This window comes from Manis javanica, chromosome 13 (genome assembly GCF_040802235.1).
Source record: "Manis javanica isolate MJ-LG chromosome 13, MJ_LKY, whole genome shotgun sequence".
NCBI lineage: Eukaryota > Metazoa > Chordata > Mammalia > Pholidota > Manidae > Manis > Manis javanica.
The window spans coordinates 43,522,382-43,539,441 of NC_133168.1; the positions used below are offsets into that span (position 1 = coordinate 43,522,382).

The 17,060-nt window shown below is 32.1% G+C and overlaps 1 protein-coding gene across 16 annotated transcripts in view; it reads right to left on the reverse strand.

Annotated features, from left to right (window-relative positions):
* TRDN (triadin) overlaps positions 1 to 17,060 on the reverse strand; it is a 486,197-nt gene that overhangs the window by 25,703 nt on the left and 443,434 nt on the right. For 11 of the 16 annotated variants that reach the window (XM_073219550.1, XM_073219549.1, XM_073219542.1 and 8 more), the window contains 13 exons: positions 14,739 to 14,765; positions 14,255 to 14,284; positions 11,147 to 11,176; positions 9,951 to 9,977; positions 9,528 to 9,575; positions 8,946 to 8,993; positions 7,684 to 7,701; positions 5,637 to 5,681; positions 3,960 to 3,980; positions 2,198 to 2,224; positions 1,412 to 1,450; positions 999 to 1,034; positions 241 to 285 (listed from right to left, as the gene is read on the reverse strand). In XM_073219550.1, coding sequence (XP_073075651.1) covers positions 241 to 285; positions 999 to 1,034; positions 1,412 to 1,450; positions 2,198 to 2,224; positions 3,960 to 3,980; positions 5,637 to 5,681; positions 7,684 to 7,701; positions 8,946 to 8,993; positions 9,528 to 9,575; positions 9,951 to 9,977; positions 11,147 to 11,176; positions 14,255 to 14,284; positions 14,739 to 14,765 — 441 coding nt within the window. The remainder of the gene's footprint in view (positions 1 to 240; positions 286 to 998; positions 1,035 to 1,411; positions 1,451 to 2,197; positions 2,225 to 3,959; positions 3,981 to 5,636; positions 5,682 to 7,683; positions 7,702 to 8,945; positions 8,994 to 9,527; positions 9,576 to 9,950; positions 9,978 to 11,146; positions 11,177 to 14,254; positions 14,285 to 14,738; positions 14,766 to 17,060) is intronic. The other 5 variants (XM_073219544.1, XM_073219545.1, XM_073219540.1 and 2 more) reach the window with 5 other exon arrangements.

A 17,060-nucleotide genomic window follows, 5' to 3' on the forward strand; every position in this document is an offset into this window, starting at 1 on the left:
TTACTCATGTTATTAAAGTATTTTGTAATAGAGAAATCTGTCTCCTGGTGCATACTGGAATATTTTGTTGAATGCTTATGTTGTTAATAGTTCCAATTTCTCCACATTTCCTACCTGTCCATTTCCACTGCTATTAACAGAAGTGTACACTTGCTAGACTTCCTTGATTTAAAAAAATTAGTGTTAATATTAAGTGCTCCATACAAATATAGCATTTAAATATTTACAGTCAAAGATTACCTTTTGTCTCATTGTCTGATTGAAGACTTTCTTCTCTTGTTGGAACTGTTTATAAGGAAAGTATAAATTAAAATATGAATTTTTAAAGCATTGCATAAAAAATTTGGCTCACTCTAAGATTTAGAAACATGGGAATAATTAAAGTATTCTCAACATTTTCCCTGGGTGATTTTAAAAAACTGTCTTCTAATAACATCTAAAAAAAGTAAATGTTAGCAGTAGAAATTGTTTTGTTTTCATAAATAGAGATATAACATGAATGCAACGATTATATGAAATTTAAATTAACTAGTATCCATGGATAATAGGTCATTCTGATTAACTGAATCTGAAGATAAAACAGAAAAAAGTGTCTCCTTTTATTATTATTAATCTTTTAGATATGCCTAAGAATGATTTCCTCTTAATTCAATAGAACATAGCTTTGATGATTAAGGCCTTTGTAAGTTTTTTAGATAACCACATTAAATATTATATTGTGTAGTTTACTGAATAAATAAATCCAACATAAAGAAAAAGCAACATTGCAATATGATTTTTCCCTTGTCTCTCACCCGTGGTACAACATATGGACATATTTTTGTGGGGATTGGCCTGCCATGCATTGCTCCTCTGACATTGACATTATCACATATCTACTATCCATTTACCACATTTCTTCTTTTAATCTAATTTTAAAATGGTATAAATAAATTCTAAGTTAAAATATTTGAGTTTCAAGGCTTTGTGTTCTGCTTTTCAATCTTTTAAAAAATTACCTTTTTCTTCTTTAAGATGTTTCATTTCTGTTTTTTCTGCAGAGAAAAAAATGATAATTTAGAGCCATATATCATATTTATTCATACATCTTCCTAAGGTTGGAATTAAATTGTGTGGTCAATATTCACAATTCAGGATTTATGTGAAAAGAATCCTATGCTGTTAATAGAATAACAGGTTGGGCTTGCTTTAAAATCTAAATTCCTATTCCCTTTAGATGTCTAATAATAATAATGTGATACCTACATCTTTTACGTGGATAACCCTACAATGAACTGCAGTTCTGATAAATGTTTAAAATCAGTGTCTGTATTTTCACGAACTGCTTTAAATTATATAATTTGTGTAATTTTTTTTATTCTTCTGTTTTTATTTCTAATTTGTTGTACGTGTCTTTAAGTGGATTTTTTACCTTTACTTTCCTTTTTGGAATTTTCAATTTTCTTCTTCCCTAGGTGGGAAAAGATAACAAGAAATCATCACCTTTAAAAATATAACTTTCTTACCTAATCTTGGGGCAAACAGTTGGAGATGAGACTTAATTCCATTAAGTGGAGGCAGGTGAAGGCTTTGCTTTTTCAGGATGGGAAGGAAAAGTCTCCCTCTCATGTGTGAGAACAAATATATTATTGTTATGCTTGATTACTTGGCTTCTATTCAATTATCTGCATGGCAGAGCCCCTCTTTTTTGTTTTTGTTTTTGCATGCTTTGAAGGAAAGCTAGAATATGCCATGCATGTCTAAACTACTAACAACAGGAAGAACATCTAAAATTTTAAGTATTATCTGTAGGAAATGAGGATTTGACTGGTGCTATGGATGCTCAATATATAAACTACTGAAAACAAATAATAAAAGAGTCTTAAAATATCTCCAACTAAAATGTGGACACATGATTTTCAAAACAGAGTTTTGATTGCTTGATGATTTTCAACTATATTTATCAGACAAGATTGAGAAGGAAACCATATTTAATGAGTGACAACCAATTATGCAGGGGGAATATTGCATATGCTATTTCATTTAATGAGATATAATGAGCCTTTTGGGAAGTCATTATGCCTGTTTTATAGATGACAAAACCAGGAATGTGAATGGTTAAAGTATTCTCCCAAATGTTATATAGCTAAACAGAGTCTCAAATTTACATACTGTTTCCACAGATCCATGCTACTCCTCTGGGAAAGTAAATATTTACCTGATTCTATAGCCCCTGATGTTTCCTCTTTAGAAAAAAAAAAGAAGAAAAATGAAAGAATTATTTTTGTATAGCATTTTGAATTGTATTTCAGTAGCAGGCAATTGAGCTTCATCTTCAGTATTTCTTCTGAAATTCCAGTAGTAGTAACAATAGACTCATTTACTCCAAAATGACAAAGAAACATACTGATAACTAATATTTCTGAAAACTGACTAGAAATCTACTCTAAAAACAGATTCACTTTACAAACTAATAAATGGCCTATTCATATATGGTTGAATTAATTAATTAAATCCAAATCCTTTGGTTGGTTTTCTTAATTACAAATTATAAATATATCCACTACATAAACTTTTCATCTTCATTCATGCACGCATCCCCTGAATATTTGTAAAGCAACTTCATGTACAAAATGTTGTAGTAAGTGCAATGGGTAGGATTGTGGGATAAGATTGAAAATGTCACAGAAATAAACTCAATTTATGGTGACTACAGTTAAGAATAGTGAGACAAGATATAAAATGTTATCTGTCTTTAGTCTATGATAATGTAGAACCAGCCTTTCTTTTTGTTCCTTCAGTAAATTCATAGACCAATAACATTCTAAAATATGACATGGCAGGTTTTAAAAAAATCTTTCCTTGCAAATCAATTCAAGTGCTAACATTTTCTATAAGAATGATATATTTAATTATCAGTCTTCTATACCCTTTTTGGAAGCTGTTATAAATTTATGAAAATGATTACAATATTTAATAATAATGAAGATAGAAATTAATCATGTTTCATAAACAAAATGGCATTTGTAAACAATTATGGTTACATTTTCTATTAGCATTCTAGTTTTGATTTTCACCCTTTAATTTTTGTAATACTTTCTCCATTAGCAGCAATAATACAAACTAAATATACTAGAGATTTTCTCCAAAGGAAGCATTTAATGGTTTAACCTTGGCATCAATCCATTCAGAAGAAAATTGTATCTCATTTGTAAGGAATCTATGATCACTCAAGGAACTTGGTTAGTTCTTGGCATTAAAAGCTTTAGATACAACTTGTAGATATACACTTGATTGAAACATATATACTTTTGCCCCAGGATAAAGTTTGGGTCATAGTTTAATGGTATTAAATGATAATTTCATCTTTATGTAATTGCTTAAAATGTAATAAATTCTCAAATATCTCATAAATGGATGCATTTTTATTATAGTTTGAAATGTCAAAAGGGAACAGTAATACTGAAATACTAAAAACAACTTACCTTCAGGCTTTGATAAAAATAAGGTAATAAAAAGCTAATGTTTAAATTAAATAATTGAAGACAGGTATTATGCGTTCTGAATTTTTCTTAACCCAGCAGTAACTATTAAACAGACCTCTAATGTGTTTAAATCTAACAAACAACTGAAAGTATATAAAAGAGATATATAACCACTTTTTTTCACACAGATGTTACTTATTTTGGTGCATATGTTATTACACCAGTATGACAACAGAAAACATTTTAGGCATTTCCTCACATAACTTGTTCCAATACTATATATACAATAGGAGTTCAATAAATAGATATTCAAGTGTTGATGAATACAAGACACCCAATATTCTTCATCAATCAGAATCATTTATACAGGAAATGGAATGATGATATTGTATTAATAAAACATACTGTACTTTTATTGTATGTGAAATTCAAAGAACTTATTAAATTAAAATAATTAAACAGCAAATTCTTAAAATTCTAAAAAAGTGCACTTACTTGAAATTGGTTTTGGTTTGTCTAAAAAGTAAAAAAGACAAGAGAAGAAAATCAGTGATAATTTTTAATCTGTAGGTAAAATATCAGCCCTTTCTGTTTCCTATTTCTGCTTACTTGAGTTAAAATAGGAATAGACTAAGCTTACATTAAAATGAACAATAGTAATGCATTGTGGGTAATTTTTAAGTAATATTCTCTATGAATTTCCTATAGCAGAAATTATAGAGCTTTAAAATACAGACTGTCTCTTTTATATCTCTGTAAAACTGCATCTTTGATTTAATGCAATATGAATGCTCACAATAATCTGGATTTCTTACTGTTTCTGAATGACATGAAGTGAATTTTCTGCCAGTATCCTTTCAGAATACAGATTAATTAATGACAGCTATTTAAACTCTCCTAATCCAGTATTTTGAATGAAGTTGACTTTATAAAACCTCAGGGAGAATAAATGAGTGGTAGGTGAAAAACACAAAACTATATAATCTAAAAGCATTGTCTGCTTTCAATATTCCTTGTCTTCTGAAACTATTAACTAAAAAAATTAATTATGCAAGCTTACAACTAAAGAACCACTTATTCATAAAAAACAGATACATATGGTCAGGACTGTGAATAATTTGAATCATCCAAAATTAGGTCAACTATCTATAAAATATCTACAAAAATTGCATCGAATATATCTTTTCACTAAAAAGTTTTACTTTAAGAAATTTTACCCCAAAGATAAATTCGCAAAACTAGACGGGTAAATATACTTATTATTGTACATCATTTTAAGAAGCTTGTTAGACAACTTTAAACATTTGTCAGTCAGAGACTAGTTAAATAAACTGTGTGAAACTATACAATAGGATACTATAATGAGGAAATTCTTAATGTACTGTTACAAACAATCTTTAAAATACATTATTGAATAGAAAAATCTATGGACAGGGCTATTTATAGTATGTCATGGTTTGTGTAAAAAAGAAAAGTGAGGACCACATATTTATTTGTATATATATATATATATATGTATGTGTGATACATTAAGAAATAATAGTGATTATTGGATATTATCGGGTATTATGGACAGGAACTGGTAGAATGGAAAAAAAGAGAGGAGAAGAGGGAGAGATATTTTCAGTTAGCCTCCTATATGTCTTTTGTTTGAACCATGCCAAGTATGACATATCTTAAAAACTGAATAATGTTTTTAAGAGAAGCTCACAGTTGTAGATTGAGATATATTTTATTTTAAGAAAATATATCAAGTTGAAATTCATTATTAGTCTTAAGTGAAATAAACATCCAATTTCATAGTATATTTTACAATCTATCAATAGTGAACCAACTTTATCAGTATGGTAAATTATATTAATATTGACAACTGTGAAACACAAATATTTTGAAAGGGTCTTGTGAATCATGAAAGTAAATACTATTTTATTAATATGACTATATTATAATAGTATGCTTGGCAATCCATATACTTTGGTTATATTAGGAAAATATTTTATTTTGGACAATAAAACAGCCCTTATAATCAGATTAACTAGATTTTACTACAAAACCACAAGACTAAACATTACGATGAGATAAAATGAAAATCACATTTATGCTTTATTTAATTTTCAAATTTAATTAAACTAGTGAGTTAAGACAGAATGTAAACCAAAAAAGCAAAAACACCTGTTTTTGTAGGTGGAGATTCTGTTTCTTGATGTTCAGCTTTTTCTAGAGAGAGAAATGAAAATTAACTGGCACTCTGTGGGGTGTTTGTGTAGCAAGCAATTCTTATTTATATATTGGCAGGCAATCCTCAATTTATATGGGAAGCATGCCCCCAAAGTAATTTGCATATAACTTGGAACACAGAAAGCTATCACCATAGAAACGCACTATAAACAAGGTCAGGTTCATTCTCAGGGCATCCTGTAAGATGTGCAAAAGTACTGTCCCTCATGAGGCCATGTGTATAAGAAGGGAGGATAAAATATGACCGAGTAGAATCATTAAGAGGATATCTCGTTTTTGCCAAAGGTTAAGTCATTCTTTGAGAATATTTTAAAGCAAGTAACATTTGCCTTTGTCACTTCACAAGCTCCCCTTTTACCTCTCTGACTTCTTGCAATTCCCTTTTTGCTGGGTCTGAAGCAGTTTTGAGCTGGACATTAATTTATTGTTAAAAATTTCACCAAGACTTGCTTTATTCCAGAAAGTACCACATTTTATGTTTTCATTTTCCTAAAGCACATTGTCTTTCCAGGCCCAGTTAGAACACTTACAGATGAATCCCAACTAAGTCTAGGACATGACAAATGGAATCAAAATATGTAATTGACATCCTGCTTAGCCCTCTGAAAAATATTTGAATTAAGATAATTAGATTTCTGTTTTTAATCAAAAGTGGAATTTAAAATGAAGACATATAGAGTAGGATATTTTAAATAGAGTTGAGGATATTTGGAAATGTAGCATATCACTCACAAGTGTTAGCTCTTTCTAATCATCTTCAGGTTTAGTTCTCCTGAGCTCGTACTGATGTTTGTCCTTTCCTTCCCTCATTCCTGTATTGGAGAGTCTCTAAAAGTACTACTATGTTTCCCCAAATTGTGCACCAACAGTGAAGTAGGTGGGGAGAATGTGAGACCCATGTTGTCATAAGACTAAATTGGATATTTGAAAATTAGGGATAGACAGCATTACACAATGAACATTCATGAACTCAATTTGCATGAATGTTAATATTAAGAAAGCAAAATAAAAGGAAATTAAGAAGCTAATATTCAAGTCATTAAACTGTCATAATAACATCACTGCAAAAGCAAAATAAAATATAGTAATTATAATAATAACATAAAATACAACTTCAAAAACCATGCAACAGGTTCTAGGATGTGAATCTGTTCTATTTAGGCTCATATATTTGCTCTATATCTCCTGAACCACTTACATGAACTCCTAACTTTTAAATTCATCTTTGGATCTTGTTAACAAAGTATTTATTCAGAGCCAGAGAATATTTGACTAACAGCCACTCATGTTTTTGTCTAAACTTGCATTTCACAAATACACCTCCTTCAAGGACCAACATCACAATTCCAGCACAATTTTGGACATATTTACTAATTGTGTGACAATGAACCAATGTTCATGCCTTCTTGTGCCAAACTGTCACCTTTTAAACTATCACTGAAATCTCTGTTACATTCCTGAACAGTAAAATGGATGATCTTTTAAGCCACACTCATGAGAAAATTCCATGATTTTAATAAACAAATGGCCAAATTTTTATAATTACATGGATTTCTAAATACCTACCTACAGTATAATTAATGCTACCTAAGGCAATCACATTAAAAACAGTACGTGGTTCATAACACTGTTAATTATATATCACTTCACCTTCCTTTGTTATTCATTATGTATATTTAAAAGATTGCCCAACTACTCTAAATTTCTTAGTGGTATTTCATAGCCTATATGAACTCAGTCTTTGAATATTAATAATAGCGATACAACTTCCAGAGATTTCTTCTGTGTAATTATAATGGACTATTAATTAGTAGTGAAAAACAAGGATGTCAAATCAAAGCTATAGTGATAACATCAATTTATCATGTCTACACGTGTTTGGACTTAACACTAAAAATAACAACAAAAAAAGCCCAAGCAAGTTGTTAAAGTTGAAATAGCCAAGCAATACTTTACAGATTTTATTCTTTTCATCTCTTACTTGCTGATTTGGGCTTGACTTTGGAGAATGGGGGAAAGTAAATGGCATATTGATGAGTATAAACCATTAAAAGAAAAACCTCTTTAGCATATGTATATATTTCTTTTTAGTTTAAGATTATTTTATTGTATTAAACTAAATCCATTCTCTCTCAGAACTATTATTTCACTGTAAGCAAATAATCAATTGCACTGCTTATTGATAATTTAAGACAAATATAATGTATGTAAAATTTAAAACAATCAATATATTTGGCACACAAATGCATTGAGCTAGCTTTCTCATAATTCCCGAATACCCATATAATGAAATGAGATACTCAGGGGCCATATTAGCACCTTACAGGGCAAATTAGAGAAATATTACCTGAAATTATGAGATTTGGCAATGGATAGAATACAGTACAATGGTGATATGAGGCAATGTAAAAATGGTCTTACAAGTTTTCTTTCTCATGTGATAATACGCTGTAATTTCTATCAACAAATTAGTTCTTCCTTGAATTGTATTATATTTTCCTCTGAGGAACTATTAAATCCTGATTATTATGATTATTTTAGTTAATAGAAAGAAATTTCTTCATAGGATTTTTCTTTCATAATGATTTTTAGCATAAAATGGGACTCTATTCATTGCCAAGGTGGATAGTAGTACTGCCTTGGAATCAAATGGAGGAGGTGCAGTGGTTCAAGATGTTAGTTAAGACGTAGACTCAGTTTCAGTCATCCCTATAGGAAAGAACTCCAGAATTACAAGAATGTGTGCACCTTTCTTTCCTACTCGGAAATAATGAGATGGATTGTTTTTGCTTTAATATTACATATTCTGCTGATCATTATTTAAGGCAGATTAAAAAAGTTATACAACCACATAATGCCGTGCAGAGTTCTCACGAAAGGAAATTATTCCATCTAATACATAAACAGCAGGTAGTGTCAGATTTACGTGATTTTAAAATTTGAGAAAATGTGGTTATAAAATAAGATAAAGCCTTAATAGTATATGATAATTGGTACACTACATGGATTTCCTCAAGAATTATATGTAAGCTTAGGGCAATAACACTTTTAAAAAATAAAGTTATAACACTCTAAGTTTCTACTATTATTTTTACCCATTATATCTTTTAGTTATTTACAAGAATTCACAACCTTAGAGTTTATGGCACTATAAGTCCACACACTTTAGTGAAGATGTGTGTGTGTGTACCCACATACCATAAAACTGATACATAGAAGAATAATATGAAATATCTTACTTACCTGTTTTTTCTATTGTGGTAGCTTTTACCTGAGTGAGAACTTTTTCTTCTGTGATAGGAAAAAAATTAACACAAGTAGAAAATTTAAATGTATCAGTACAAAACTGTGACATATTTCAACCTTGATATTTTGTACTTTCTTTGAAATAACACCAAATACTGAGAAAAACTTAGCTGTTTCTTCAGTAAAACAGCAAGTGATATCTTCTGTTTAAATTGGGTAGGAGCACAAAGAAAATCTAAGACAGTCACGTTTGAATAAGCCATTTTGACTTATACATCTTCTAAGGGTGTCTTGTCCCAGATGAACAGAACAAAACAAAATATACAGCCCCTTCACCTGAGTCCTGGTGTGGATAGTCTTTGTGCTGTGTCTGATAGGAAGGGATGACTAGCTGTCTTGTTACACCGACAAGTTAAGTTTCAGTACAAAAGCACTGTGAAAATTGGAGATGTTTGTAGCTGGATGACTTAACACATGAATCATTCCTAATAACTTCAGATTTGACTCTAAGCTCTTCATCCTGCTATAGTTAGAATAGTGAGAGGCTATTTCACACAGTAAGTACCACCTGCGCAATACCTGGTTTACCATGAGAAACAGTCTTGTCTGGTTTCACTATGTCTTGTTCTGAAAATAATAAAAAGAAAATATTTTCAAATATTTATGAGCTTTATAAATTAATATATGGTGAATTTTCTTGGTGACATAGGTAGTGATTTGTTAAGCAGAAAATAACAGATTTTAATGAATGTGACCATGAAATAAAAACTGTTCCTAAATTTCATGTCATCCTAGTTTATACTGAAAACTCAAAAGTTTTGATTTTACAGCAATAATTCATAAAAAATTCTTTACATTTAAACACTTATGATTTCCAAAGCATAGGCTATAATAAAGCATAAATACTGAAGTATATATTACCAATATATACTATTGAAAATATTTACTATTTTCTTGTAAAAACTTCTACATAAGTATTATAGATGAAATTAATATACATACTGTATATTTTAGTTTTTTCAGATGAAGCTAAAAAGGAAACATATTTATTAAAAAACATTCAATTAAGTCACCTGAAAATTATAGTATTTAGCAATAATAAAAGTTTTAAATGGTACTAGGCCTAACTAGAAGTTTTAAATTTATTGGGATTCTGGTAAAAAAAAAAAAAAAAGAGGTGGGGGAGTGCAAAATATTTCTACCTGGTACATACACTCACCTGTAGCAAATAAGAACAGTCAGGAAAATAAATCATAAGACAGTAGTTAGATATTTATATGCCTTGGTATGTTAAAATATATTATTTATAATGACTAGACTCAAGCTTATGATCAGTTGCTAGGTAAGCTCAGGTAAGGGGTAAGATAGAACTGTATACACATATAAACTTGTTGAATTTGTTGATATTTAAGAATCCTGCTATGCAATTTCTTATGCAGAGACATAGCTCCCATAAAACCTGAGGTTTTTTTTTTAACTTACTTAGGTCAGTAGCTAGCTGGTACCAGAGTTAAGACTTAAACACTAAGTAGCAATGTAAACTTGGAAAGGTCACCCCAATCTTAGGTCACTGTTACCTCTTAATAAAACAATTGTTAGTCTGAGACAATTTCTTAATGGGAGTTTTGAGTAAACCAGACATGGGCAGAATCCTAGCTCCAACATTTATTATCTAAAAATTTTTGGAAAAATAGCTTACTTTCTGAACTGAGTCTATTGAACTGTTTCCACATGTATTAAATACAGATAATGATTGTGACATTGCAAGTCTCTCATAGTGATAGGATGAAAATAAAAATCCTATCCTATTCCTTAGCTCACAGCAGATACTTAGTAAGTTCTTGTCCTCTTTTCCTTCAAATCCCAGTGGCCTATAATTTGTGAGTGTGTAAGTCTAGTGTATTTTCAGAAGTAAACCCGCAAATTAAAAATAATCATACTAGCTTTTGAAGATTCCCCCAGAAATGTCTCCTGAAAACTGGAGTCTCTGCTGAGGTCCATTTAAAGCCACATTCTAGATGTTTTTGCCTATGGAATAACCCCATTGTCACCTAACCCAGCATTGTAAAGCTATATTGAGCAATGAGGTAGAAATACTGAGGATCTGGGGGAGACTGTGTAAATCTAGGCTGGTGGGTGGTAACAGAGGCAATATCAGCTCAGCATCTATTTAAGAATAAAAATAAAAACACTGATACCTGGTTTTGCTTCCTTCTTAACTTGTGACTCTGAGGGGAAACAAAAGGCCCAAATTTTAAAAGCTAAGAAACACTGAAGCATAAATTCATGTTTGGAAATTATTTTATTTACTTCATTTTACTTTACCATAACTGAAAAAGTAGAATTTTACTAAAACTTATTCTAGTTTCTTGCTGGCTTGTCAGTCCTAATCTATTAAATATACAGTAGTTAAAATCATGCCATGTACATGTCTATCATTCAGTTGTTCCTACTGCTAATTGATTTTAACATGAATTTTCTATGTTTTTTTTCAAAAAGGTTATTGTGGAGAATAGTTCCAATGTCAAAATAAGGGAGATGATTTGATGAAAAAGTTGTCAGAGTCTCTTTGAAATTTATCTAATTGGGCACTTATGTGATTTAGAAATTTATACAAATAGTGCTATAGCTTGAATTGTGTCCCTGCAAAAGATAAAAGATATGTTGAAGTTCTAAACCTCCATACCTCAGAATGTGACCTTATTTGGAAATTGGATTTTTGCAGATGTGATAAGGTAAGATGATGTCCTACTGGAGTAGGGTGGGTCCTTAATCCAATCTGACTCTGTCCTTATAAGAAGTAGAGAAGAGACACAGAGCTAGAGACACACAGGCAGAAGATGGCCACGGAATGATGGAAGCAGAGACTGGAGGGATGAATCCGTCAGCCAAGGGACACCAGGGGTTGCTGGCAACCAGAAGCCAGAGGAGACAAAGAAAAATTCTTCTCTACTGCTTTCGAAGGGAGGCATAGCTCTGCTGACATCTTGCCTCAGGACTTTCATCTCCAGAATTGTGAGAGAATATCTTTTTGTTGTTTAACAAGCACATTTTAAAGCTACCCAGTTTGTGGAACTTCATTCCCGAAAACCAAGGAAGTGAATAGTGTTGTTGCTGGAAAGCTGGGTGATGCTCTACCACATACATATAAATGTGGAAGTGCTTTGGGATTAGGTAATGGGTAAAGGCTGGAAGAAAATTGAGGCACTTGATTAAAAAATGCCTAGACTTCCCTGAAAAAACTATTGGCAGAAATAATGACATTGAAGTCTATTCTGCTGAGGACTCAGAAAGAATAGAAGAGAGCTACCAAGCAAGCTTCTGTCATCTTAGAGAATACATGTATTATCATGAGCAAGTTGCTAGAAATAGGAATGTTAAATGTGCTTTTGGTGACGTCTCAGAGGAAAATGTGGAACATAGTATTGGATACTGGAGGAAGGGCAGTCTTTCATAAAGTGGCAGAGAACTTGACTGAATTGTTTTCTTCTGTTGGGTGGAAGGTATAATTTGATAATTAGTAAGTGAAAAACATGGATATTTAGTTGAGTAAAGTTCTAAGTGTGGAAGGTGCAGCCTGGTTTCTCCTTGCTACTTAATAAAATATGAAAAGAAAGATAAATTCAGGAATGAACTGTTAAACAAAAGGAACCAGCACTTGACGATTTGGAAAATCCTTAACCTATCTAGCATGCCGGAGGCAGGGTTAAAGGCGGGGCTGGATAAACTCATGGATCCAATATACCACCTCAGCAGAAGGCAAGAATAGACATGTTTTCCAGGACAGGTCTGTAGAGAACCCCCTTGTCCAATGGGTTGGACCGTCAAGAATTGAAGGCAAGACTGGTTATGTTTTTGCGAAGTTTATACAAGCACAAAGCGCTGGCCTGGACATAAATGGAAAGAGACAGGATTAAATAAAACAATGACAATTCTAAGGGCAGAGCCATGAATTCTAATTACTTGGGTGATGGCAAACATCCCAGGTAGAGAGGTCAGGGCTGCCACCCAGGTGGGCCTAAGTGTAGAGCCACCACGCTAACAGGTCCAGAGGACATAACTGTGAGCCAAAGAAGATACTTGACATGTAATAACATTTTCCCCTGCTGTTTTGGATTTACTTGGGACAGCAACCTCTTTATTTCCTTCCAGTTTCTCCCTTTTGGAGTGGCAATCTATCTTAGCCTGTAACACTAATTTTAGAAGCAAATAATTTGTTTTCTTGTTTCATAGGTTCACAGATGGAGAAAAATTTTCTTCAAGACTCATAGCCCAAGTGTCACTCATAACTGACTTAGATAGGATTTGGGACTTTGAACTGATGACATTTTGGACTTAGTTGATGCTAAAATGATTGAGACTCTTAGGACTATTGGAATTGAGTGATTGTGTTTTGTTACATGGACATGAATTTTGGGGGGCCAGAGGGCAGACCTTTATGGGTGGAATTGTGTCCTCCTAAAAGATATGCTGAAGAGCAAACCCCCAGTACCTCACAATGTGATCATATTTGGAAACAGGATCATTGCAATTGTCCTTAGTTAAGATGTTTTTATGTGAGAGTAGACTGAGTTCCTATTCTAAAATTATTGATGTCCTTATAAAAAGGGGAGATGGGTTAAAGACACAATGGGAGATTTTCTCATATGATGACAGAGGCTGAGACTGGAGTGATGTATCTTCAAGCCAAAGAACACCAAGGACTGTTCATGAAAAAACAGAAGCCAGAAGAGGCAAGGAAGAATTCTTACTTACAGGGGGTTCAAGGGAAACATAGACCTGCTGACACCTTGTTTTCAGAGTTCTAGCTTCCAGAATTGTGAGAGAATAAATTTCTGTTGTTTTGATTTTACCTTGTTTGTGTTATTGTATTATAGCCATCCTATGCTAACACAGCTGGGAAATATGAATCAAAGTTTTAACTGTTTGGAAAATGAGATTGCCGTGTGTTCTGTTGCCTACTGCAATCCTCAGAAATGTTCACTGACTCAGGAGCCCCCAGAAATAGAAGAGTGAGAGCAGCTGTTTTTCTGGAGGGATGTCTGTGCCCTATACTAATCGGTAAAAATACAATTTCATAAGTTTCAACTCAATTAGTCAATTGTTTCTGCTACCATATAAATTTATCAGTGGTTTCACCTTTGTAAATTTTTCTAGAAACAGGTAATTTAGATAAATACATATTATGTTTGTTTTTTTTAAAGTTGGTTAAGGATAAAATATTTGCACCAGGATATAACATTTGTGAAGAGGTATGCTATTCATTCTAAATACGGAATGAAAATCTATACATAAAATATACGTACCTGGCTTCTCTTCCTTTTTCACTTGTGTTTCTAAAAATAAAGGTAAACATTAGTAATATGATTATATAAAGATATTTATTTCCTGTACTCATTTTTCTTTTAAATATTATTCATTGTCTTTTAATCTTCCATATTAATTTTCTTCTTTTTATGATTGCAGCAAATTAATACAAACAGACAAGGAAAGATTCCTCTATCAATCTTATTTGTGATAAGAATTATTTTGAAAAAAAATGGAAATGGGAACGATGATTTTTAATGAGTACTTAATGGAAGGTACTGGTTTGTACCTCCAGTGAAAAAAGGATGAGGGAAATATCAGCATGGCATATTCTCAGAAATACACTTACAATAATAGGCACATTGTTTACACAAAGTAGTTAAGACTTTGACTTTAAGCAAAATATTCAGCAGTGGAATCAAAGGGTGAATAAAAAGCATGCATTTAAGATTTATTTATTTTTTTGGCATGCACATAACATACGTGGAGGCTTAGGCTTGACTTCTTTGTCTAGAAAATTTTAAAAATTATTAAACTTAAAATGAAAAAATCAGTAAAAATTATTAAAGACTGTCATTTGGTTGTTTTTGAATTGACATTTAAAATGATAGAATATTATATATTTGAAAATTAAAAAAAATATAGAGCCCATCTATCATTCTTTATTGAAATTCTACAAGAGATGTAAATGTCTACTCCAAGTTACTAATTAATACAACCATTTAAAATAATAAAACTCTTAGTTTAATTTCATTGAACCATTTAAAAGTAATTTGCTCACAAACTCTTGCGTGCAATGTTAACTTTTTAATCTAATATTGATGGCCCATATAATTTTATTTTGTGAAATTACTTTCAATCCTTCATTATCCAACATGAAAAATCCAAGGTTTGCTTTAATTTCTGTTAACATTATTGATATGTTATCTGTCCCAGTGTAATAGGTTAACAAATGATTGCTGCTGAATTTGGAACTCTCGATGACTAGAAATATATGCTTCTACTGCATATTGGATTTGTAGTGCAAAGATTGACAAATTTTCTATGCAAGGTCAGAAAGTATATATTTATGACTTTCAGGCCATGTGATCTCTGGCACAGCTGTTCAACTCTGCTGAAGCACAGAAGCAGCCATGAACAATATGTAAATGATAGGACTGACTGTGTTCCAATAAACCTTTATTTACAGAAACTTGTGGCTCATCTATAGGCCATTGTTTCCCATCCTCTGCCCTGTCCACAGTCAGTTTTAATTTTCTTTTATCATCTCAACAAAGATTTGAAGTAAACAAAAACACCTTCCTTTGATTGTGTATTCCCTTATAAATGCCATTTGATACCTTTCCATCACTGCTCAACTCAGCTTCTTAAGAATGCCATCTTTATTAGCTTTTTCTTCTTCTTGACTCCCATTTAATCGGTTCACTTTAATCTAGCTTCTATTCCCACCATTTCATTTATCAGGCCTCTCAGGTTACCAATTCTCCTTTGTCTGCCAACACCAAAGGATATATCCAACTATGTTGATCACTTCCCCCTTAAGTCCCTGTTCACTTAGCTTCTTGGAAAGGTGCACCTAACATACTCTACTGTAATGGGATAAATATTAATACTGCCCTTATTTATTCTCAAAAGTTTCTTAGTGAGTTCTGCTTCTCCAAGATAAAATAGGAGGGCCCTGTTTATTCCTCACACTTAAAACTATAGAAAAGAGACAAAATATACAAAATGATGGCTTCAAAGATATTGGACATCAGACAATAAAGGACAGTGATCCTTAAGCGATGGGAAACGAATGTGGTGTGCCCTATGATTGTCCCAGCTTAATGCCTTGAGAAAGTTACAAGGCCATAATGCAGAAATGGCGCTGTTGATGAGATGGAGCTGGGAGTCTGGAAAGGCCAAGAGAGCTACTAGAAATCACAGATCAGAGTGATGTAAAGCACAGAGCTGCAGAAAGAAGGTGAAAGAGAGAAAAAGAGGTAAAATTCTTCAGAGGAACACTGATCAGCCTATGCACACAAGATACTACTTGAGGCCCAGGGAGAGAAACACTGGAAATAATACTGTAGATCTTCATGGTAGACACTGAGGTTGGGTAGTGTCGGTCCTCCAACCTTGTTCTTTTTCTTCAGTACTTTCTTGGCTATTCCAGGCATTTTTCCATTCTAAGTAAACTTTAGAATCAGTTTGTTAATATCTACAAAATAACTAGCTGGGGTTTTGATAGATGTTGCATTGAATCTATAGATCAAGTTGGGAAGAACTGACATCTCAATATTGAATCTTCTACTTCACTAGCATGAATTCTCACCATTTATATAGAGATTGTGATTTTTTTTTTATCAGAGTTTTGTCCCTTTTACTTTTTATTTGGCTAACTCTTATGTAAGGCTCAACTCAGATATCTCTCCGTCAGAAATCCCGTCTAATGTAGTTTGACTGCCTTCCCTCTTTATGTGCCAACATTAGTTTTTAAATGTCTCAGTCACTATTAATTGCAATTAACCATGAATATTTACTTAAGTGAACACCTTTCCATTTAGACTGTGAGATATTTTATAACGGAGATTGTGTGTATCCGTCACTGAATCCAGTGAAATGGTATACTACCCAATACATGGTTACATGGTGGACATTCAATTACTATTTGTTCATTAGGTAAACAAAATAGTTAATGAAAACAAGGAAATGTAAATGGAGGAAGTGAGCCAAGAAAAAATACATAAATAAGAATTATATTACAACATAAAATGCATGTTGAAGTTACTGTATACTTTGTTGACTTTTCATGACAGTTCCCCT